The sequence below is a fragment of the Antechinus flavipes genome, chromosome X, assembly GCF_016432865.1.
Source record: "Antechinus flavipes isolate AdamAnt ecotype Samford, QLD, Australia chromosome X, AdamAnt_v2, whole genome shotgun sequence".
Classification (NCBI taxonomy): domain Eukaryota; kingdom Metazoa; phylum Chordata; class Mammalia; order Dasyuromorphia; family Dasyuridae; genus Antechinus; species Antechinus flavipes.
Genome location: NC_067404.1, coordinates 72,079,161 through 72,102,342, shown reverse-complemented (window position 1 = coordinate 72,102,342; position 23,182 = coordinate 72,079,161). Strand labels below are relative to the sequence as shown.

The 23,182-nt window shown below is 37.3% G+C and overlaps 1 protein-coding gene across 4 annotated transcripts in view; it reads right to left on the bottom strand.

Annotated features, from left to right (window-relative positions):
* Positions 1–23,182, bottom strand: part of DIAPH2 (diaphanous related formin 2) — a 737,850-nt gene that overhangs the window by 671,834 nt on the left and 42,834 nt on the right. For 2 of the 4 annotated variants that reach the window (XM_051967764.1, XM_051967765.1), the window contains exons 2-3: positions 8,273–8,305; positions 5,077–5,253 (exon numbers count right to left, since the gene is read on the bottom strand). In XM_051967764.1, coding sequence (XP_051823724.1) covers positions 5,077–5,253; positions 8,273–8,305 — 210 coding nt within the window. Of the gene's footprint in view, positions 1–5,076; positions 5,254–8,272; positions 8,306–9,878; positions 10,660–23,182 lie in introns of those variants that run through there. The other 2 variants (XM_051967766.1, XM_051967767.1) reach the window with 2 other exon arrangements.

Here is a 23,182-nt window from a genome sequence, read left to right as displayed (position 1 = left end):
AGTAGGAAAATAGTGTACAACTGTGTACAAGGGATGAGCCAAGAAAGATATCTACTTGAGGAGAGAGAAAATGCATTTGGAAATGACAAATGAAGGGCCCATGAGTTTCTTGAGTAAATGCTGAACTGAGCTCACCTTATGACATCAGATCTGCCACATCCAACCTACCCTCTTCCATCCATTTAGGAGCCAACTTTTCTCTGTTCACAGTGACAAACAATGCAATTATCTAGGCCAACTGGGAAAAAAGCTCATCTGCTACTATTGTAGGTAGCACTGAAGGTCATTCAAAAGTCTCCAAATCTAATGATCCATCAATTAATGAACCAATAAACATTGCTGAAGCAACTGTCATGGATCATGCATTCTGCTGGGTGGGCACTGGGGATATAGAGACAAAAATTAAACAAAACAGGCCCAGAATCGGTAGCCTTATATCCTGCACGAGGAAGCAACATGTATTTATAAATATACAGAAAAGAAATACAACATAATGGGGAAGGTAGGAGAGATCAGAGCTGCTGGGGAGGAGAATCAGGACAAGTCTCATGTTTAAGCTAAATTTGGAAGGAAACAAAAGATTCTAAGAAGAGAGAAATGAGAGAAAAGGGCATTCCATTGACATAGGACAGCAGTGCAAATGCATGGAGGTGGGAAATGGGGTCTGGTTGAAGAGGAACTGTATCAGGCCCAATGTGGCTAGAGTACAGAGCGCAGGTTGAACATTAACAGGTAAACATGGAGTGAAGGCAGATCAAGGCCAAGCAGTGAAGAGCTTTCTAAATCAGACACAATTGTTATTTGATTCAAAAGGCAGCAGAGAGCCACTGGTGTGTGAGTAGAGAGTAGAGAGTGATATGGTCAGAGATGTGCTTTAGAAAAATCATCACAGCTAGTGAGGAGAGAATGGACTAGAGAAGGGATAAATTTGAGACAGAGAAATCTGGACGAAGAGTTTACTGCAATAATCCTGACACTAGGCAATGAAGGCCTGAATGAGGGTGGGAGTCATGTAATAGAAGGGGGTGGAGAGAAGAAATGTTTTGGCGGTGGAAACATCAAGCCTTGCCAAGCAGTCTGGCTATGATGAATGAGGAGACAAGGAAAATACCAAGCTTTCCGACTTGGGTGACCGGAAAGATGGCGGTGTCCTCAACTGAAATAAGTAGAGATGATTGGAAGACAGATAGATTGTGGAAGAAAAGATGAGTTCCATTTTGGACAGACTGAGCTGCAGGTACCTACAGGACAGCCAGTTTGAAAAGTACAAAAGGCAGTTGGAGAAGCACAACTAGAATTCAGGAGAAAGAAGACTAGCTAGAGACAGATGGATTCACAGACAGAGAGATTGCATTAAGGTCATTACATCCATAGAAATAGCTGAAGTCACCAAATGAGACTATGTAAAGACAACAAAATGAGAGGCTGAGGACCGGAAAACTAGACCGAGCAGAGATCTTTGAGGCCCTCCGGGTCATGCTCTTTGATGACAAACAAGGTGAGTGAAGTGAGAGAGGCGAAGCAATGTGTTCAGGCTCATATGGCCACTCAGCCAGTCCCCAAGTCCCAGGCACCATGCTGAGCACAAAGCATCCGAAGGAGATCCTGCCCTTCCTGCCTTCACAAAGGGGACATTCTAATGTGGGCGACAACATGTAAATAGTTTGGTATATACAATACAGAGATAGGCTAGATGGAAAGTAAATAAGGGGAAAGGAGGGCCTTAGTAGTGGGGAAATGAATAAAGAAGCCTAAACTTGGAGCTGAGTCTTAAATGAAAGATAGAACAGAGCTGAGGAAGCAGTATTCCAGGCAAAAGGCTACAAGCTGAGGGATGGAGTGCTAGGAACTGTCAACAGACCTGCTGAGTTCTATCAGAGAATGTGTGGAAACCAGCAGAGAGAAGGAGACAGGAAAATCAGCAACGGGCCAAAGAAAGAAAAGTTGTAAATGAGAAACAGAGACCAATATATTTGATCCTGGAGGAAACAGGAAACAAATGGCCTTCCTGGATATGGAGAATGGGAAAGGTGAGGAGGGCAGGGAGCGTGTTACCACACTTATGTCTATGCTTTAGAAAAATCCACTTGACATCTAAGTTGCAGATGGATTAGAAATGGAGAATTATAAGGCGATAGGCGATGAGGGCCTCTATGGCCACATGAGTAGAGAAAAGGGGAAGTACGAGATAGATGTTGTAAAGGTAGAAACGATGACATCTGGCAACAATGGATATCTGGGGTGAGAGCACATTGATGAGGAGGATACCAAAAGTGGGAAACAAAGTAGCTGAGAGAATAGTACCTGACATTAAGACAAAGTTCCAAAGAGAGACTGGTTTGGCAGGAAAGATAATGAGCTCCTTTAGGCCTGATGAGTATTCAAACCATAATCTGAACACAGATCTTTCCGACTTCAGTTTTGACTACACTGTCCCAGTCTAGAGATTGTGGATAAATGAAAAGTACTATTCCTGGCTGCCAAAAATCAAGTCATCACAGATACCTCCAGCTGAAAGGACCTCAGAGGTAATCTAACCCCTTATTTTACAAATGAGCAAACTGAGAGCCATCAAGGTTATGACCTGCTCAAGTTGACAAAAGCATCAAACAAGATGAAAGAGGCACGACTGTTGTTCAGTCATGTCTGACTCTTCGTGATCCCCCCCTGGGATTTTCTTGGCAGAGACCCTGGAGGGATCTGTCATTTCCTTCTGCAGCTCATTTTACAGATGAGGATCTGAGGCAAATGGGTAGAGTGACTTGGTCAGAGTCACACAGCTAGGAAGGGTCTGAGGCTGGATTTGAACCCACAAAGGCTCAACCTTCCTGATTCCAAGCATAGCTAGCGGCCAGCTGGATGGTACAGTGGATGGAGCGCTGGGCCTGGGATCAGAAAGATTTGAGTTCAACTCCAGGATTTTTGCCAAGAAATCCCCATATGGGGTCGTGAAGAAGCATGATTAGGCAACAGTTTTTTTCTGAAAAAGAATGAATGACATTGTGCATAGTAGATAGCAAGGGGTTAAGAAGAGGCAACTTCTAATTTGGCTTTTGACACTTACTAGAGGTGTGACCCTGGGCAAGTCATTTAAATATTCACTAAGTGTTCATCTATAAAATGGAGATAATAACAGTACCTGCCTCACAGAGTTGTTTTTAGGATTAAATGAGATATTAAAAAAAAAAACACTTAACACAGTACCTGGCACACTAGTAGGCACTATATAAATGCTAATTCCTCTTCCCCTTTCCTTTCCTTAGAGGACCAAAAGCTCAAAGATTCAGGAGTATGACATGGGAGCCAAAAAAGATGAAACAATCCAAAACAAGTGTGGGCCTCAATGGCCGACTAGAGGAAGTAACATGTACTTATAGAATATTATTTAAAATTTATACACAAAATAAATACAAAATAATGGGGAAGGTAGGCTTGTAAGCCCAAGTGATCTTGGGCTACATTGGGAAAGAAACAATTGCCAGAAATAGGAGGTGTTCATCTGCTACACTGTGTGAAGGTCTGGGGGCCACAATTTAAGAAGGAGCTGGAGAGAATCCAAGTAGGAAATCATGATGGTAAAGGGCCTCAAGTCTTGTATACATGAAAAGCAGCTAAAATAAATGTGGAGGTTTAGCCAGAATTAGAGAGGACTCAGCTGACTTCCTGTATTTATAGGACCAAAGGCACAACAGGAGCATTTTAGGCTCACTGTCAGGAAACATTTCCTCAACACAGGTGTCCCAAAGGGGAAGAGGGAGGTTGCCTCCCAAGGCGGTAGATTCAAGTCTTCACACAACAGCTGGATCAATGACCTCCTGACAGGTATATTATGGTGGGGGTTCCTTTTGGGTACGGGTTGCACGAGATGACCCCTGAGGTCCTTTCTATCTCTCAGACTCCATGATTCTGGGTAGTCAAAGCTGCTAGATAAAGCTTGGCTTGTATTTGCCTACTAGATCCCACAGCAAGTGAACAAAAGATTACGCACAAGTTAATTCAACCTTCAGAGATGGTGAAAGCTTAGATAAAAGAATCAAAGAATCCTTCCATATGCCAAACGTAGGTTGATTCTTAGGCTCACATTGAGAACATGTTTGCTAAGTCTGGAGCATTGTCTGGGCAAGAAAGAAGACAGATAGGAACTAGAGAGCATAAGGTTAAACATAACTGATCAAACAGAGCAAATATACAAAAGTAAAGAAAAAGAACAAGGGCTCAAGCCTTCTGAGTCTCGTTTCTGTTGTAAATAGTTTTCTGGGTACATGTTTTTGTAACTCCAGCCTTCCCCATCTTCCAAAGCCCTGAATATTGGAGTCCCATGCCGTTCCTGTTCTTGGTTTCTCAGTCTATCCAGTGTCATGGCATTCTCCTCCAGCCAAACTGTCCCAGTACCAAAAGAGGAAGAAAATGGCCTGACGTACCTTCCCCTCACTTCCTCTACCCAAAGAGCAAGGTTCTTGGAGCTGTCTTGGGTATTATAGCTAAAGGCTGTGCTTCTGAAACTCAAGGTACAAGAAGGCTACGGGGAATATTGTAATGGCCACGTGTGTGAACAAAACATTGTCCCCACTGGATAGCCAGCTCCTTGAAAGCAGGAATTATTTTGTTTGTTTATTCTTTCTTTGTAACCTCAGCACTTAGTATGCTTCCTGACACATAGGAGATGCTTGATAAATGCTTGATGATTGATTGACTGTTCCACATTGTCTCAGACTACTAATACTGTCAATAAAAAAGGTAAATGGCTAGTGGTGAGCCTGACAAACAGCTGGAACTGTCAAAAATAGGGGGAAGGAAAAAAGGGAGAGGGGATTAAAAGAAAGTACTTTAACTAATGAATACCCAATAGATATGATCCAGCTACCAAATAAAACAAGCCACTCACTTCAAAAAATAAGGAAAGAAAATAAGTAACTTACATAGTACCTACCAGATGTCCCCTGAGGTCCTGTCCTTTCCTTTCCTTCCCTCCCTCCCTTTCTCTTCCTCCTTCCCGCCCCCCCCCACACCACACACACACACACACACACACACATCAATTTACATATTTACATCAAAACAAGGGGTAAGACTTACCATCATTTTTTCAAAAAGATCCAGCACTTCCTTTTCAGACAAATTCAGGGATCGCTCCTCATATAATGGCTGTGCTGCTGGAAACTCAGTCATGGCAACTTGAGAGTCAATAGGGTGCTGAATAAGAGGTTTCTCTTTCTTGACTCCAGATTTTCTAAAACTTGTGATTCGGTCTCGCTGCAAAAAGGAAGGAGAAAAAGCTCTAAGAAAGAGTTCAAGAAACACTAAGAAATAAAGCATCCATATACATCAAACATAGCACAAGTATGACAAAACATTATTTTAAGCTGCAAACTCTTATGAGAGAGTGTACTGTTTTGAAACTTGAAAGTAGTTCCTCAAGTGAGATTTGTAGGGCTAAGCACAGGTTCCCCCCTCAAAAGTTTCCTCCTTCCCCAATGCCCAAAAAGGACATTTCCCATCTCCTCAGCACAAAAATGACAACAGCCAAGCTCTAAGCTTTGGATACATATATATGGAAAACAAAAGGCCTTGCTTCTAAAAAAAAAAAAAAAAAAAAGGTTTCATAATCCAATTAGAGGAAATTGGACAGCAAGGATTCCTTCCTCCTAAGGACTAGGAGATATTTTCACGGCTAAAATGTCAGTGAGGATGACAGTCCATAGGAAAAGCCAAAATCTAGGGTGGCAGTTACTCTCAATAAGGAAAATTTTAAAAGGCCATTTTGTTGTATATTAAATAACAGTTGAGCAGGAAAGCAAAAGATAATATCTTATTTCTACATGGCTACTTTTCTGAGGCCCGCAGTGTTAAAGACAACCAAATCTTGAGGCACTGTATCACAGCACAATCTCTATTAAATAGTTTGCAGTTTCACAGAAAAAAAAGTTAATTGCTTAAGTTGTGTTTAAAAACAATTCCAATTTTTGTAATCTGAAAAAGGTATTAGACAGCATATAATTAGTCATGTCCATAAAACTGAATACCGTTCAGTTTTATTCCGGTTTCCTTGTTATTAAGCAGCACATGCATTCCTCCAACATTCAGATGAAGAAGTCGAAGCATTCCATTCCCAACAACAAGGATGGGTTCCAGCCCATCCGTGCTGATATCACCTCCCCATCTACTAGTGGTTTACCCACAATCCTATCTCTTTGACATTGCCAAAAAGAAACATGGATGTTATGAACAAAACTTTCAATCCTCATGAAAGAGGAAATGACATTATTTTAATCATCCAAAAAACAATTTCATAAAAAAAGATGTTTGGAAAGTAACAAATTATACATAATTATACGTAAGCATAAAGCATCTTATTTAGGGTTACCAAAATACCATCCGACCCTGGGTAGGACACATAAGATAGAACAGAATTCTAAAATTGAAGACCTAGAAACAAGCTTGCAAGTCTGTTCAACCCTCCCCCCACCCCCGATTTTAATGATCAGGAATCTATGGCAGAACCAAAACCGGAAGCCAAGATTTCTGACATTCCCAAGCCCCATTCTAGTTAGCTAGTGAGCTACATGTATATATGTATGCACACCCATAACATATGCATACATACACATACATGAATCTATAGTCACATATGTATATATGGGTATATATATACACATGTGTGTATGTGTATACATAATAAGGTATTTCAAGTTCCCATGATCTAGGATTTTTAAAACTGAGATTATAGAGAGAAATTGTCCATACAAAAAACTGAAGTAACCCTAAATAAGGCATGCAATGTATCTAACATATATGTTATAGTTCAGAATACACAAGGTTATTATGGACATTAAAACATCTGTGTATGTAGGAAATTGATCAATTTGCATGGTCTTTCTCCCATTAGTCCACATATTAGCTAAGAAAAAATGTATATAGGATCATAAATAAGATAATAGACTGAGAGGCTCTGAACCTGAGTATACACACTTCCGAGGGGCCCATAGAGAGATTTTAGAAGGTCTATGAACTTGAACTGGAAAAAAGAAATACCTTTATTTTGACTAGGTTCTAAATGAAATTTAGCCTTTTCTTCAAGCATTTGAAAAAATCTTATTCCGAGCAGGGATCTTTGGGCTTTTCCCAGAAGTCCACTTTCTGCCCAAGTGTCCAGATGACCCAACAATGATGAAGAAGCCCTGGATTAGAGATCAATGGGCCCTCCACGGCCATCGAGTCTAAGCTGGGCAGGTAGGGGGATACAATGGGAAGAGAGCTATATTTGGAGTCAGAGGGCTGATGTTAAACCTCTCATTTACATGACCTTCAATGACTCATTGAACCTCTTCTGGGTCTCAGAGAGTAGGATTAGATGACTTCTAAAGTCCCTTTTAGTTCAGTCTATTATCTATTCATTTTACAGATAAGGAAATTGAAGCTGGAGGAAATTAAGATGACTAAAATAACAAAGGGATTTACCACTAGAGATGACATTTGAGCCCAGTTAAGTGCCCTTTCCATTATATACCATGCTGCCATGAAAGCATACATGTAAAAATCATGGTACTGGGGCTCTTCAACCATTTATTATTCCCTAAATTTTATATCTTTTCATTTTGCCTTGAATTCCTAAAAAACTTTTGCCTATATCTTTCCAAAGGGAAATGAAATTAAGCAAAACAACATCAATATGTTTTAAGAATCAGCAATAATTCTACACTATTATATGTAGAGAATTTCTAAATAAAAAAGGAGGTTTTCTTTAATATGTATAAATTGAATTGGTCAGAAAGCAAATGATAGATTTAAACTTTGTATCAGCAACCATTTCCATTAAGATTGGTGATGACGGTATCCAATTACTCCTGAACAATTTATCTTTTTTCCTTGCTTATTATTTGACATGTGATTTTCTTGATTCAATAATTAATCATTGAATGTGAATATCCACCAAAGTACAACTAAAGTACCTCATTACAGCACAGAAGCCAAATGTTTATCAGAAAAGGATGCAATTAGTTTTAAAAGGATTATATCAGCTTTTAGCAATTGTTGCTGTTGCTAATAAATTAATGTTTAAAAGATATGTAAAATAAATCCAACAGCTCAATATCAACAATAGTGAAGGAGAAAGGGCTTTCCACAAGACAGATATTATATAGTGTATGTATGTAGCTATATATGATGATTTCATATCCTTACGTACATGTTAATGTTTTAATGTCCATATACTTTAGTGAAAAGATAACATGCATTGGCAATCTAACATAACATGCTAACAAGGCCACCTTACCACATCATCGGCCAAAGTTTTTATTTGAATGTTCTATTAAAACCAAAAGGAAACAAAAAAAGAATTACCTGTCAGACATTTTTATGTAATTGGTATACAAATTGCAATATGAAAAAAAAAATACACAAAACTTTTCTTCATTTATCAAGACATTTCTTCTCCAAATAGTTAAGAAACACTGGGAAATTTTGCAAAAACACATCCCAACATGCATGTGCATGCATACGCAAATACATGCAGCAAAACCCAAAAGACAATTCACTCAAAGATTCTCTCTTCTTCCCCCTCCCCACTCCAATGTCAAACCCAGTTTGGAATAAAAGTGCTGAGTGAGAAGTAATTAAACATCTGTGGGTTAGGCACTGAGGAAATGTCAGGGTTCGACAGTTTCTGCCATACTGGATCTCAAGTAGTCCTTAGAGTGTGTAGCACATGTACATAAATAACTCTAATATGAAATATTCAAGTTCATCAAATAGGTGCCAAGTGTTAGGTGGCTTCAAATTTAGAATCTGGGGTGAATGGGGATGGTGGAAAGAAATCAGGGAGGCCTGGCAAGAGGCAGCTTTTTAAATGGGCTTTAAATTAAGAGGAAACACCCTCCCAGTCCTAGAAGAGGGAGAGGCATTGCAGACATTGATAAGAGGAAAAGGCAGAGGCAAAAAAAGGAGGTGGGGGAAGGGCAGGGAGAACACAAAGGACGGGTAGCCAGTGGTTCAGGGTCTCATTCCCACTTGGTTTTGTTTTTTTTTTTTTTTTTTGTTTTGTTTTTTTTTTTGGCCCCGACTGGCTCAGAGTAAATGTAAATAGGAATTGTTGCTGTTTGGGCCAGGAACAGTGAGGGTCTTCCCCTCCCACACTGATTCCTTTTGATTGTTTTTTTGTGTTGTTTTGTTTTTTAGTTTTTTGGACTGGGTAAAAGAGAACATACTTTGCCTCATTTCTTACCTAGTCTTTTTTTTTTTTTCATGTCTTACCTAGTCTTAAAGGCATTGCCTCAACCTGAGACCTGGAAAAGATTGCAGCTTAAAAAAAAGGCTAAGGTCACCCACTACATCCAGGGCCATCTCCAGTCATCCTGATCTATATTTGGCTGCTGGACCCACATGGCTCCAGAGGAAGAAGAGGAGCAGGAGACCTTGCACCTCCATCCCTTGCTCAAATCCAATTCACTTGCATGCCATAGCATCACCTCATTGAAGTCATAGTCCTCTTTGAGAATGAAGGACAAACAATAATGAGGTTGATGGCTAACATGAATGTAGGTATAGAGGAAGAGAGAAAGCTAGAAAAGTAGGAAACCATCAAATTAATGAGGGCCAAAATTACAAGGCAAAATAGCTCCAGGCCCACCAGTATCCATAAATTAATTAAGTCTGCTAGCAATGTAAAGAACAGTTTAGAGGTCGAGTCATGTATCAGGGAGCCACTGCAATAGTCCAAGGAGAAAGTCAATAAGCATTTCTATAGCACCTACTATGAGACAGCCAGTGCTGAGTACTTTACAAATGTTATCTCATGGGATCTTCACAACAATTCTGCAAAGCAGGCTCCATTTTGAAACCCATTTTTATTAGGAAACTAAGGCAAACAGAGATTAAGCTACTTGCTGAGAGACACAGCTAGTGTCTGTGGCCATATTTGAATTCAGATCCTCTTGACATCAGGACCAGAGCTCTGAGAACAGTGATGCTCCCTGGTTGCTTCATCACATCACACAGACAGCTATGTATCCAAAACACTGTACTAGATGCTGGGAATGCAACAACAAAATAAATCTAAATTTAAAGATCTCATTTGACAACAGATTGGGCATCCTATGTGAATCTGTATATTTAATAAGAAAATGTTTCTTTCCCCACATAGATTTCCCATGCTTGAAAATTTATGACTATAAATGTTGATATTAATGGATATTACTTAGGTCTTCCTTTAATAACTGCTTTAAAAGATATAAGCTTAATCTGCCAAGAAAAAAAAATTACCTTTAAAATTTAAAAGGGATTATTATGGTTTTTTACCCTGATATTAAAGCATACAAATACAATGCATAAATTTCCATTAATTTATCTGGCATGGGGGAAAGTATTAACCACCAGTGAAGTATGAGTTAACTCAGTTCTCTCAATATATTAGTCACAAAAATGAGAAACATGTAAAAGCAGATGAAACCAATAATTAAAGAAACCATAAAAGTTGATTTCATAAAAGGACCGAATTATATTGACTATATTGATTATATCCCCATCTTAAATGCCAAAGAAAAATATTTACTGCATTAAAGAAACAGATTTTCACATATAATGAAACTGCAAAGAGACAAAGAAGCACATTTTACCAAAAGGTTAATGATTTTATGGTTTTCCATAATAAAAATTGAGAAGCAAAGGTGGAATTTGCTCCAAAGCTTAACTGCAAAACAAAACAAAACAAAAAAGATAGCTTTTGGTCATATCCCTAAATGAAAAGGCATTTATTTGGGAGACATAAAGCTAAAAGGCAACATGAGGGTACACTGACCATCTATTATCATTAAAAGTAAAAACTAGAAACCAATGGCATAGTATATGAGCAATCAAAGTTGATTAAAAATTTATGATCAACTATAGTAATATAAACTAATATTACATATCATATGAGGATAACTCTAGACTCTCAAACCCTGAAGGATAAGAGAAATGTTGGATTTAGTTATAAACTCTGTTAATGTTCTGATTACAATACAAGAGTCATTCATTACTGAAAGAAAATTAAGTTTTAATTTTCTCAATCAGCCAGAAATTAACAAAAACAGCAAGAAATAAGGAATCAAGTCTCTCATGGTTAGTGTTATATGGTAATGCAATGATTTAGAAACAATGCTGAAATTACTCTAGTACTAGGGAAATTGGCCAGCTAAATAGCATATAATTCCAAAAAAAAAAAAAAAAAAAAAAAAAAAAAAAAACCTTTCTCCAACTGAAAAGAAAATAAGACATCAGTTTTCTATGCTTTCTTCATCTGTGAGGGGGGAAGGATGCGCTAGACTTATTTCACCAAGAATAGGGAGAGTTCCCAGTTGTGTGTGCTCCAGCAAGAAAGAATGGTAACTAACTCATAAGAACTGCTTACAGCATCAAGAGTTTCAATGACTTGCCCAAAGTCACACAGTTAATGATGGAAGTTGAAGGCAGGAATACTGACTCTGAAGAAATCTCTCTAGCCATGATGCTAAATTACCCTTAAATAAGGAAAATAAATAAGTAAATGATTTCTATTGAAATAAAGGAATAGGTAATCTACGTTTTAATAAGAAATCTCTTCTGATTTTCCAAGGAAGACTAATCAATTAATTCCTCAAGGAAGACAGTTAGCGAGAGCCAAAAATGTCATTAAAATCAGATTCCTCTCTCATTAAGTCGAGATACAATGCTCACTCTGATCCTTAATAGCCTTACAAAAGAAACTAAAATAAATATCTCACTTATCCAACAACACACTTCACTACAAAACTAAACATTTTACATAGGCCTATACTATGATGTAAAAAGAAGCTGCTTTAATGTAAAAAGATGCTGAAGGAGCTGAGAAGAGACTAAAAGAGGACATGACCTGATCACTGAAAGGAGCAGCCAACTAATAAAAGGCTATTTTTTTCCCAATGGTTATAAGCGAGAGACCGACTAAAGAGAGACCAAACAGAAACCTAAACCTGGGTTCCCAAAAGGGTATAAACAACCACAGAACAGAAAAATGCCTAACAATTTGGTCTCTCTACGCAGCAAGTAGAACAAGAGGCAAAAGATCACTATCATCAGTAAGACCATCCAGTCCCTTTCAGTCTTTCTCCAGAAAATGATTTCTAAAGACCTAAAGCATCATGAGAACTAAAAAGATTCTCACCACTACACATCTTGCCAGGTTTGCTGTAATCTTTTAAGGTAGAACACACACACACACACACACCACACACACACACACACACACACACACACACCTATCTGTATAGATGTAGGATAGAAATAGGGCAGAGATTAAAAGAATCTCCTGGCCACAATTTAAACTGATGTTTATTGTCGTTCAGTTGTTTCAGTCATGTCTGACTCTTATGGACTCCATTTTCTTGATCAAGATACTTGAATGGTTTGCCATTTTCTTTTCTAGCTCATTTTACATGAGAAAACTGAGGTAAACAGGGTTAAGAGACATGCCCCCATCACAGAGCTACGAAGAGAAGGAGGAGGAAGAGAAATCAACTACAGAAGAAAACAGTGGATTAAGATGCTATCTGGAAAAGGGATTTGGATTGCTAGACCACAGGTTAAATATTTTGGTATCCTAATCTGGTCAGGGATGAAGTATACTTAAGCAAGGGTGGAAAGAATTTATTTGCCTATTGTCTTCCAAATCTGATCAAAAGGACTATTAAACTGAAGAAGAAAGGAAAAGGGGGGGGGGGGGCGGGAAGCATTTATTAAGTGCCTACTATGTGCCAGCCACTCTGCTAAGCTTTTTACAAATGTCATCTCATTGATGCTCACAATGATCTTGGGAAATAGGTATTATTATTATTCCCATTTTACAGATGAGGAAACTGAGGCAGGTTCAGTGACTTGTCCAGAGTCACAAAACTAATATATATGTGGGATCACATTTTAAACTCAGTTTTTTGGTTGTTTATTTATTTTTTTTTACTATAAGTACATCCACTGTACTATCTAGTTGCTGTGCTATTAAGAATAATTGCTTATTGAAAGTCAACAAGCTAAATACCATAAAAAAGTAATGACAATAAAATATATTTTTACATTTTTTGTATCATGAATCCCTTTGGTAATCATAATGAGACCCCTTTTCTAAACAATGTTTTCAAATGCATAAACTCTGGAGCTAAAGGTTTTATGAAAGAGAAGGAACACAAGATCATAGCATCTTGTGAAGCCTTTTCCCTCATCATGCTATCTATACTGTGCCCATCCTTCTCTTCCTCAAACCAAGCTCCGATGGGGCATCTTCTCTCGCCTCCAATCAAGCCTCTTCTCAGCCACTGCCACAGCATGAGTCTGGCAGCACTGGAATAAGGCCTCAGTGCAGCCCACTCTTTTGAGGGAATCTAATGGAGAGGAGAGGAGACAAAAAGTCCAATAGCTTCCAGGAGTAGCAGGGTCAAGTAAAGGGTTTCTTTCAGCTTAGGGAAAACTTAGAAATGTTTTCAGGTTAACAGAAAGGGCCCAGAAATAAAGGGACTGAAGATGCATGAGACTGAAGAGTATTGAGGTCATGGAGAAGCTAAGAGGGAATGACAGAAACTACTGATAGAGACAAGGCTTAACTTTGGCAGGGAGAAATTCAAAATCTTTTAAAGCTTGAAGGAAGAAGGAATGGAAAGGTGAGGACACTTAGAAGAATCAAAGAACAGAAGAAAACTGAGGGAGTTAAGTACCCAACAGGGGGAATGCATATATTGCTATACCCATTTCAGACACACAAAAAAATGTGGATCAGGATTTCGTGACCCAGCATCACAAGGCTAATAAACAGCAGAGCAAGACTTCAAACGTAGGTCTTTGAGCAACGGATTCCCATAGTGAGGCTCATAAATGGGCATTGGGAACAATTCTAAAAGAGAAGCTCCAGTTTACTGTGGGGGGGGGGGGGGGGTCTAAAGGGAGACCATGGCAGCAGCATCGTAGGAGCAGAGGAGGAAAAAATAAGTGTACAGGCTTCCTAAATGACTCTGACAGAGGCAATATTTTCTAGATTGCTTAAATTCAATTCAATCCAACAAGAACCCACTATGCACAAGGTATTGTATTAGATACCAGTGACACAAAATTAAAAAATCAGCCACTGCCTCCAAGGAGCTTCCATTCTGCTGGATTTCCTTCTGATGCATAATCTGTGATATGAAATCTCTTCTGGCCATAAACAAAATCACTGAAGAGAAAAAAAAAAAGTGAATGGTCTTGTTGCCACCTACAAATTTCAAGGATAGATATGTCCTTAACCCCTTGGGTGCTAACAAAGGAAGTGACTTAGAGAATAATTCTGTACTGTCTGTTTTGACAAACAAGGGAAAAGTCAATCCCAAAGAATAAAAGACCATAAAGTTGCCTTAATTTCACTGTTATAGAGTAGGAATTAAATTACCATATAATTTTCATAATAAAGCTGATGAGATAATCACATCTGCCCTATAAGTCACTACTTACAACTTCATTTCTATAGAGATTACATATTTGATCAATAATAAAGTATAAAAAAGGGAAGGAAGTTCAGAAACAGACATAGACAAGCAGAACAGTTTAGAACTACCATGTTAAATTTGTTACATACTTTAAAAAAAAGCAGTACCAAAGAGATTTCTGATTACATACATATCATCGTTCTATTCAATATACATACTACATATAGAAATGACTGTGTTTGTTGATGTTCAAGTTTATAATAAAGTAAATTTAATAAAATAATAATCAAATGTGAAGAAGTCTCTCATTCTGGATTACAGTAAAATGCACCCTGTAATACATGGTCCCATATACACAAAATATTTATAACATCATTTTTAGTAGAAAAGAATTAGAAATAAAATAGAACCCTACCGATTGGGGAATGGCTAAGCAAGAATAGGACAAAATACAAAGAAGCATGACAAGACCTATGTAAACTAATGAGGAATGAAGTAAGCAGAACCAGGAAAACAATAAACATAATGACTGTAATGTAAATGGATAGAACAGCAAAATCAAAATTAAGTGCCACAAAATTAGAATTCTTGAACTTGAATGTAAAGATCTAGGAATATACTCCTTTCTTTCCTTCCTTTGCAAAGGTAGGGGACTCCAGACTGAAAGACTACATGTTTTGTCAGACTTTATTTATGTGTTGGTGAGTTTTGCTCAGTGATTTGGTTTCCTCTTTTTGTCATTCTTTGTTCTAAGGTCCTGCTTAAGAGGGAGAATGGTACAATAGATTGGCAACTGTAAATAATATAAAAACCAAACATATCGATAAAGATTTTAAAATACATCAAAGCTTGAGGCAACTAGATGGCATAGTGGATAGAGCACTGGCCCTGGAGACAATCTAGCCTCAGACACTGTGGATAGAGCACTGGCCCTGGAGACAATCTAGCCTCAGACACTTAACACTTACTAGCTGTGTGATCCTAGCCAAGTCACCTAACCCAATTTCCTAGCCAAAAAAGAAAGAAAAAGAGTAATAATGAATATTTCAAAGCTTGATTTAAAGAAAAAAACTGATCCAAAGCAATTACATTTCATGTGTGTCCTACTTCCTTTTAACCATGACTGATTAACTTCAATGGTAACACAGAATAAATCTGAAATATTCAATCAATGTTGCCATGTGAAAGCATACATAATTTAGCCAAAAGTGAATGATTGCATTAAAAGTCCCAGGCGTATGACTTGAAAAGCTATTTAACTCTATTAATAGTTTGCACCATTAGTCTGTAATTGTAGCACTGAGTCAAAAATCTTTGATGTAAACTTTATCATCTTCTCCAAAGTGATTGTATTACATCTACTCAGTTTGCTCAGATTTGTGTGGTGATTCTTACATTTTGCTCCCTTCGGGTTTAACAGATTTTTCAGAGTAACTGCCAAGAGCAAACTATATAAAGCATCAGACCAATTTAAACTCCATTTTTTTCTGTTGTTTCCTTAAATTATTACAAGTAAACTTCTAGGGTGAGTTGACCTTAAATTTGATACTTCCAGTTTTACCATTTTACTATTCATAACTCTTAACCGCAAGACATCACCTAATTACTTCTGAACTAAGTTTGACTTCCTGATCCTATCTTCTCATTTGACATTACTGCCTGAAAACTGTTCTCAATGGGTAAACAGAACATGATAAAACTTTCAAGATCTCCAAGGATCTGTGATTTTCTGGTACAAAAAGCAGAAAGAATGGAGTGACTTTCCCAGGATCACCTACCTAATCAATTAGTGTCACAGAGTCAGATTTGAATACTGGAGTAATAACTGACAATGGAGAGAATGCAGAGGAACTTCATTTGAATTTTTTCTTTGTTTTGTTGGGGGGTTTATTTTTATTTTTATTTTTTTCCAAAGGAGAATGACCTTTACACTGAAAAAATCCCACCTTCCTATAAGGCTTTGCTGACCCCTTTTAATTGTAGTGCCCTCCTTCTGGTGATTATTTCCAATTAATTGCTCCAATATGTTTGTTATGTTGCTGCCATCCAGTTAGATTATCAACTAAGGGAGAGAAGGTACCATGTCCTTTACATTATTTTTTATCCCTAAGCCTTGGCACAGTGCCTGGAACAGAGTAGGTACTTAATCAATATTTATTGACTATCCCCTTTATTTTCAGGATCTCTTGTGTTTAGTTAGGTTTTTGTTGTTGCTTTATTAGTATCGTTTTAATTTGCACACCCAAAGTTTGTTTTCTTCTCATTTTGGCTAATGAAAGTATTTAAAGAAAAACAAAGTTTCCCCTAAAGATAACTTTGGCTACATCTCAAAAGTTTAGCTACATTGTCTCGTTCTTAGCATTTTCCTTTTATGAAACAATTACTGACTGAAAATGGATCACAACATACTATTTTCACCTTTTTTATTATTTGCTTGCTTGTTTTTTCTGTCATTTTTTTTCTTTTTAATCTGATTTTTCTTGTGCAGCATGGTAAATGAAGAAATATGCTAAGAAGAATTACATATGTTTAACTTACATTGGATTATTTGCTTTCTGCAGGGCAGAAGGGAGAGGGAAAAATATGGAATATAAGGTTTTACAAGAGTGCGTGTTGAAAACTATTTCTGAATGTATTTTGAAAAATAAAAAGTTATTATAAAATAAAAGAGGGGAAGAAACTATTGTTTCTATGATTTATTCTTTGACTTTCCAATTCTTAGGAATAAAGTATTTACTTTCCATTCAAAATTCAATCCATTCTTCAAAGGTTCTTTTTGATAGCATTGTGCTCAGTAAAGGATATCCTGAATATTTCTTCATACTCCTTAATAATCACCACTAAAAATCAATTCAGATGTTTAACTTTATTTTTATCTCATTTGTCATTTTCTTAGATTTCTCTTGACGAGAAAGAGACATGTGGAAGTTTCCACTTACTGTAGTTTTACTGTAGATTTCTCCCTATAATTCAGTTAACTTTTCCTTCAAATACTTAGATACAATGCCATTCGGTAAATCTCTTTTAAATATTGATATTAATTCCTTACCTATGGTTATCTTTAAGCATAATGTGGTTTTCCTGCTTATTTCTTTCAGAAGTATCTAGTTTTACTGTCTTATCTGAGGTTATGATTGTCACCTCTCTCTTTTTTAGTATTTGCATAAGGCATAAAAAAAATTCCACTCCAGTCCTTCATTTTTACTCTGTGGGATCTTTGCTTCAAGTGCATTTCTTCCAAATGATGCACTGTTGGATTTTGCTTTCTGCTACCCTCCTCCATCAATCTTCTTCCCCTGTAAGATTCCTCTCTGGATTGACTACTGCCCTCCTGGGCTCCAGGACCCAACTAAAACTTCTTTTCTACATAGCCTTCTCTAATCCTTCTAAATTCTAGAGGCTCTCTTCAGATAGGTGCTTCCTATTTATCCAGTACATTGCTAGCTTTGTTCTTATTTGTTGGACTGCCTCCCCTTCTAGAGCGTAAACTCCTCAAGGGTAGGGACAGTCTTGGGCCTCTTTTTGTACTCCCCAGCACTTCCAACAAAAGCAGGATGTTTATTGCTTTGCTGATAATTGATTTATTATGACTACACTAAGTCCCTCCTGGGGGCTAGTTTACAAAGTCACCTCTGAATTTGGCTGAATTCTTCACCCAAACCAAGCTTCTCCAGTTTTCTTTGTTCATATTTGAAGCATTAGTGTATAGAGAAGATTTTGGCATGAGAGAAAAGAGAGTGCTGGATTGGGAGTCAGGAGACAGGGGGTTCAAGTCCTACTCACTATGTGATCATGGGCAAGTCAATTAACCTTTAATTATCTTCATGTCTTTATGTATAATATGGACACAGAGTTCCCCTAAGTTATTCTCTAATTTTTCTATAATACACCCAAGATTTCAAACAACTTTTACAATTGTTATAATGGAATGTTAGAAATATGAAAGTAGGTAATGATGAAAAGAAATATTTTGAATAACCCAGCCTACTTTCATAGAAATGTTCTTCATGTATAAATCATTATCTGGTCAATCAAATCATGGTTTAAAAGCTCTAACGCTGCTAACTAAAGGATACCTATAGTGAAATCTTTTTGAAGTCAATAATTTCTCCCAAATTCCCACAACTTTTCTAAGTTCATATTTTTCTATAAGAAAAACTGATTTTTAGAGGTTGACAATATTTTAAAATGAAACTCCTATAGTTAGGATTCATGAATGACATATAAATAAATATATATATATAAAATCTTTGTTTTATGTAATTTTTAATAATTGTTCCTCATAATCCTATATATTTTATTTTATGCATTTAAAAACATTATTCTGAAAAGGGGCTTATAGGCTTCACTAGAATGTCAAAAGGGTAAAAAAAATAGTTAAGAATCCCTGGCCTACACAATCTTCAGCTTATAAATGGGCTGTGGTCTTCCATTAGTTTGCTAAGTTATTTTTAACTTTTGTGTTAGTTATTAGTTAGTGAAGTTGTAAGACATCATATGGAATTATTATATCAAGTACTAAGTGCCACATTTACAAAGCACAATGACAAACTAGTACATATCAGAATGTGGTAGTTCATCCTTCGTTCTTAATGACATCATGAGGGTGACTGATTTAAGTGAGGCAGAGCTGTGTAGTCACCAGCCTCACTCTTTCCTTCAGAGTCGTCCAGTGTCCAGTAGCCTCTAGAGGGCTTTTTTAAGCTAAGGTGATCATAATGGCAAAGGGCAGTCATCATGGCCTACCCAGAATACTTAAAGCAACTAAATTAAGGAGCTGTGCAAAAATGGAATGGACTACCACAGTAGAAAGTGTTTCACTGGTCATCTGCAAATGCAGGTTTGATGACTACTTTTTAGGGATGTCATCGACAAGAAAGGCTGAACTAGCTAACCGCTAAGATCCCTTATCCCTAAGATAACCACATTGGTTAGCCTCTCAAAGGCTATTTAAGCCCCCCAAAAAAACACGTTCGATAAGAAAATAATACCCTACTTTTGCAACATTAATCTTTCCCTTTCTCTAATTTCCTACTAGATTTCAGACATAGCTTTCATGATGTAGTCTTATCTCTTTTTCCTATACAGTTCTTTTTGTCTCTATAAGTTCACTGAGAGATGGGAGTTTGTTCCATTCATTTTTATATCCCCCATAATACCTGGCACAGTGCCTCATTCAAGGAATATATGTTGGATTTGTGCTTTCTTAGGGAAAATGCTTTCCATGGAATTCAATGCAAAGGGAATTTAGAGTAGCTCAGAGAATAGTTGTATGCTGCTACAGGTTCCTCTCAAGATGGAAATGTGGTAATGTTGGGAATACAGATATACACACACACACATATCTGTCAAGGCTACGACAGTTCCCAATAGATACCCAGTGAGAAAAGCAATATGGCAAGTCAGGAATGACTTCTCTTGGCAACAGCTCTGGGAATCTCTAGTCAGTGTCTATAGGGAGAAAGGAATGCAGCTCCCAGTTCTATAATATCAAGGGGCATTCACAGGCAGGAGTATTCACATGTCAAATTTTTATAAACTAGCGAAAGGCCCAAACTCACATTTTGATTTAAGTTTCATTAGATCACAACATAATATTCTCATTCTTTGTTGTTCGCCTGCATTTTGTTTTCTTACTCATTTTCTTTCCTTTTTGATCTGATTTTTCTTATGCAGCAAGATAATTGCATAAATATGTTTACATATATTGGATTTAACATACATTTTAACAAGTATAGCATATCTTGGATTGCCTGCCATCAAGGGGAGGGAGTAGGGGGAAGGAGGGGAAAATTTGGAACCCAAGGCTATGCAAGAGTCAATATTAAAAAAGTATCCATACATATATTTTGAAAATAAAAAGCTTTAATTAAAAAAACAGACTAGGGAGACCTGAGCTCAAATTCTGGCTCTGCTGTTTATGACCTGTGTTATCTTGGGCAAATCCCTTGGCCTCTTTGGGCATCCATTTCCTCATCTGTAGAAATAACGAAAGGGTTGAACTTGATGCCTTCCAAGTTCCCTTTAAACCTAAGATTTATTACCATTCACTTATATTTCTGTTTCATAATTGAAGAACAATTAAAAAAGCAACAACTCCCCAAAAAAGTTTCATTAGAAATTCAAGGCTCAAAGTGATTTCCTATATGTAATTTCATCACAAGATTTTTATATCGCCAAACCTCCTCTATTACAGTGACAAAAACTTTTGGCAAGCAAACATCTCCCTGGTTTTTTTGTTTTGTTTTGTCTTGTTTTGTTTTGCACTGTGGATGTTTATCAAGAGGGTCGTGACTAGGGTCATTTCTGTTGACTTTTTGAGAAATCTTGAATGATTTTACTGTATGGTTGAGCCACCTTATTGGAAGAGAGTCTTGAATTCAGGGTTTTACTCTTCCAAATCAAATATTTTTCCATAATCCACAAAAAAGAAGCATAGGTCTTTGTATTTGCTACAAGTCTCCGTCATAAAATATTGCTTACAAAAGCCCACTTGTTCACTAGTAATGCTCTCAGTGAAGATACAGATCATGTGTTGGTGGTGCTCCAATATTTTGTACAGATGGGAAAGTGAGCATATTGGTAGGAATATATCAATAGGTTCTTGATTGCCTTTTTCAGTTATCAGTAAAACCCCAAATTTTCCCCATGCCTTTGGTATCTTCCCCTTCTCCAGATAACTTGTGAATCCATCCAACATCATGAGAGTTAAGTCACTTTTCAGCACAGATCACCTCAATATAAACTTACTATTATCCAGCTGCTTTTTCTCTTTTGGTAAGACAAGTATGTACTTGCTAACTAAATCACCTTTAGAGTTCTTTTTGATCTTCCTGCTATTGTAACTGATTAACGCTGGTTATGTTTCTGTTTAAAATTTTTATGAACTGAGTCTATGTTATTTCTTGTGTCAGTTATCTAGTTTTCATTATCAATTGCCTACTTCAAGCGTGTGCCATCTTTTTTTCCATAGTAATCTTTTTTACAGCTCTTTTCCTAATTCTGTTCTTTGCTCTGACAAGCCAGTCATCAGACTATACACAGACAGCTGATTCAGAAATGAATCCCACATCACTAATCTCTATTAAAATATTATCAAGTTCATTTTTTATGTTGTTATCTAGTGTTCATTATGTCCATCAATTAATTACTAGTTCTTTTTTTCTCGAACCATACATTCTGCTCAATTCTCCCCATCCTTCCCTAGTCTCTCCTTCCAATGAAATCAGAAAATGTCCAAGTATACAATAATTTACTATTCCTTGAGATAATATTTCTCATTACTTTTCAGCATACAGTAACACCAGTTCCCTTCCTGCCCCCTCTAAGGCTTAGCTGGGAGTGATCCCTCCATTTAACTCCAACTTCTTTCCTTTTGGTTTCCTTCACTGCAAGTATAACAAGATTCATCTGATTCAACAATTCAAGTAGAATTTCCACTTGGTGCTCCATTGATATCCTTGACATCTCAAAATAAAACGAAACAATCCTCTAGCACATTGAGTGGACTTCCCACAGGGAATTTGCAGGAAGTAGAAAAGAGGCAGGCGCATGGGATAGTTGAGTATTGATGGGTTGCTATCTGTATCATTAAAAGGAATATACAGATCAATGATATCACAAATCCATTTGCACATCTGAAATCTTGTAAAGCAAGAGATGATTAGCTCCATTACTGGCACCCTCGAGAAAGTGAAGGTTTGTCATTCTAAATGACATTAGAATCATTTTATAATTCAATAAAGAAGTTGGAAATTTTCCCAGTCATATTACCTACATAGAAATAACAACCATCTTTTTATATAGTTTCATATTGCTTGCCCACAAAAAAGCATTCACCCTCAGTAAAATACAGGTAAGGGTAATTGACCTATACATAGCTCAAGAAACTGAGAACGAAAAATAATTTTTTTCCATTTAGACCTAACTTGCATTTGTCTGTACTTTAAGAAGACTGCTGAAAAAACACAACCTGGGGCAATGTGCCACGACTGAAATAAAGCTATAAGAAGAAGTAACAACAGAGCTAAACCCAAAGCACTACTGGATGGTGGTAGTGGTAATGAGGAGGAGGAGGATAAAGATCACTAGAATAATGCCAACGGTGTGCTTTCTATCGCACTTCCAAATCTGCAAGATTATCTCCATTGTTCCTCACCACAACCCTGGGAGGGAGGTGCTATTATTATTCCATATTAAATATGAAAAAACTGAGGTTTGAGGGAGTGTCTGAGGTCTTCTACACTCTGAGGCAAGCACCTGACCTAATATACCAATTAGAGATCTAACTCATTTTGTCATATTGGAAAATACATTTTAGCTATTAAAATGGCAACAAGCAAAAATATATTTATTAAGTGCTTTCAATGTGCCAAGCACCATGCTAAAGTTCTGGGAATAAAAGTACAAGTAAAGAGATATACCTTCCCTCAAAGAGTTTACTATTTACGAGGAGAAGACAACATACAAAAACAAAAGAGAGGGAGAAATGGGAAAGGTCTTCAGTGACGGGACCTGGTAGTGAGTTCCAGAGACTCAGAGGAACAGCAGAAGGAGGAATGGAGGCCAGCCAGCCCAGGCTCTGCCACAAAGTGGGGAGGCTAGAAGCATGTCAGCCTTGGGCCATTCCAGAAGAAACAAGCCAAAACGGCTGATTTTAAAGTAAGAATATAGATGAAGCCTAGTGTTAAAATCCACAAGCTCAGGAGCACAGCATAAGTGACTGGGCTTTAAGGATTCTCCAC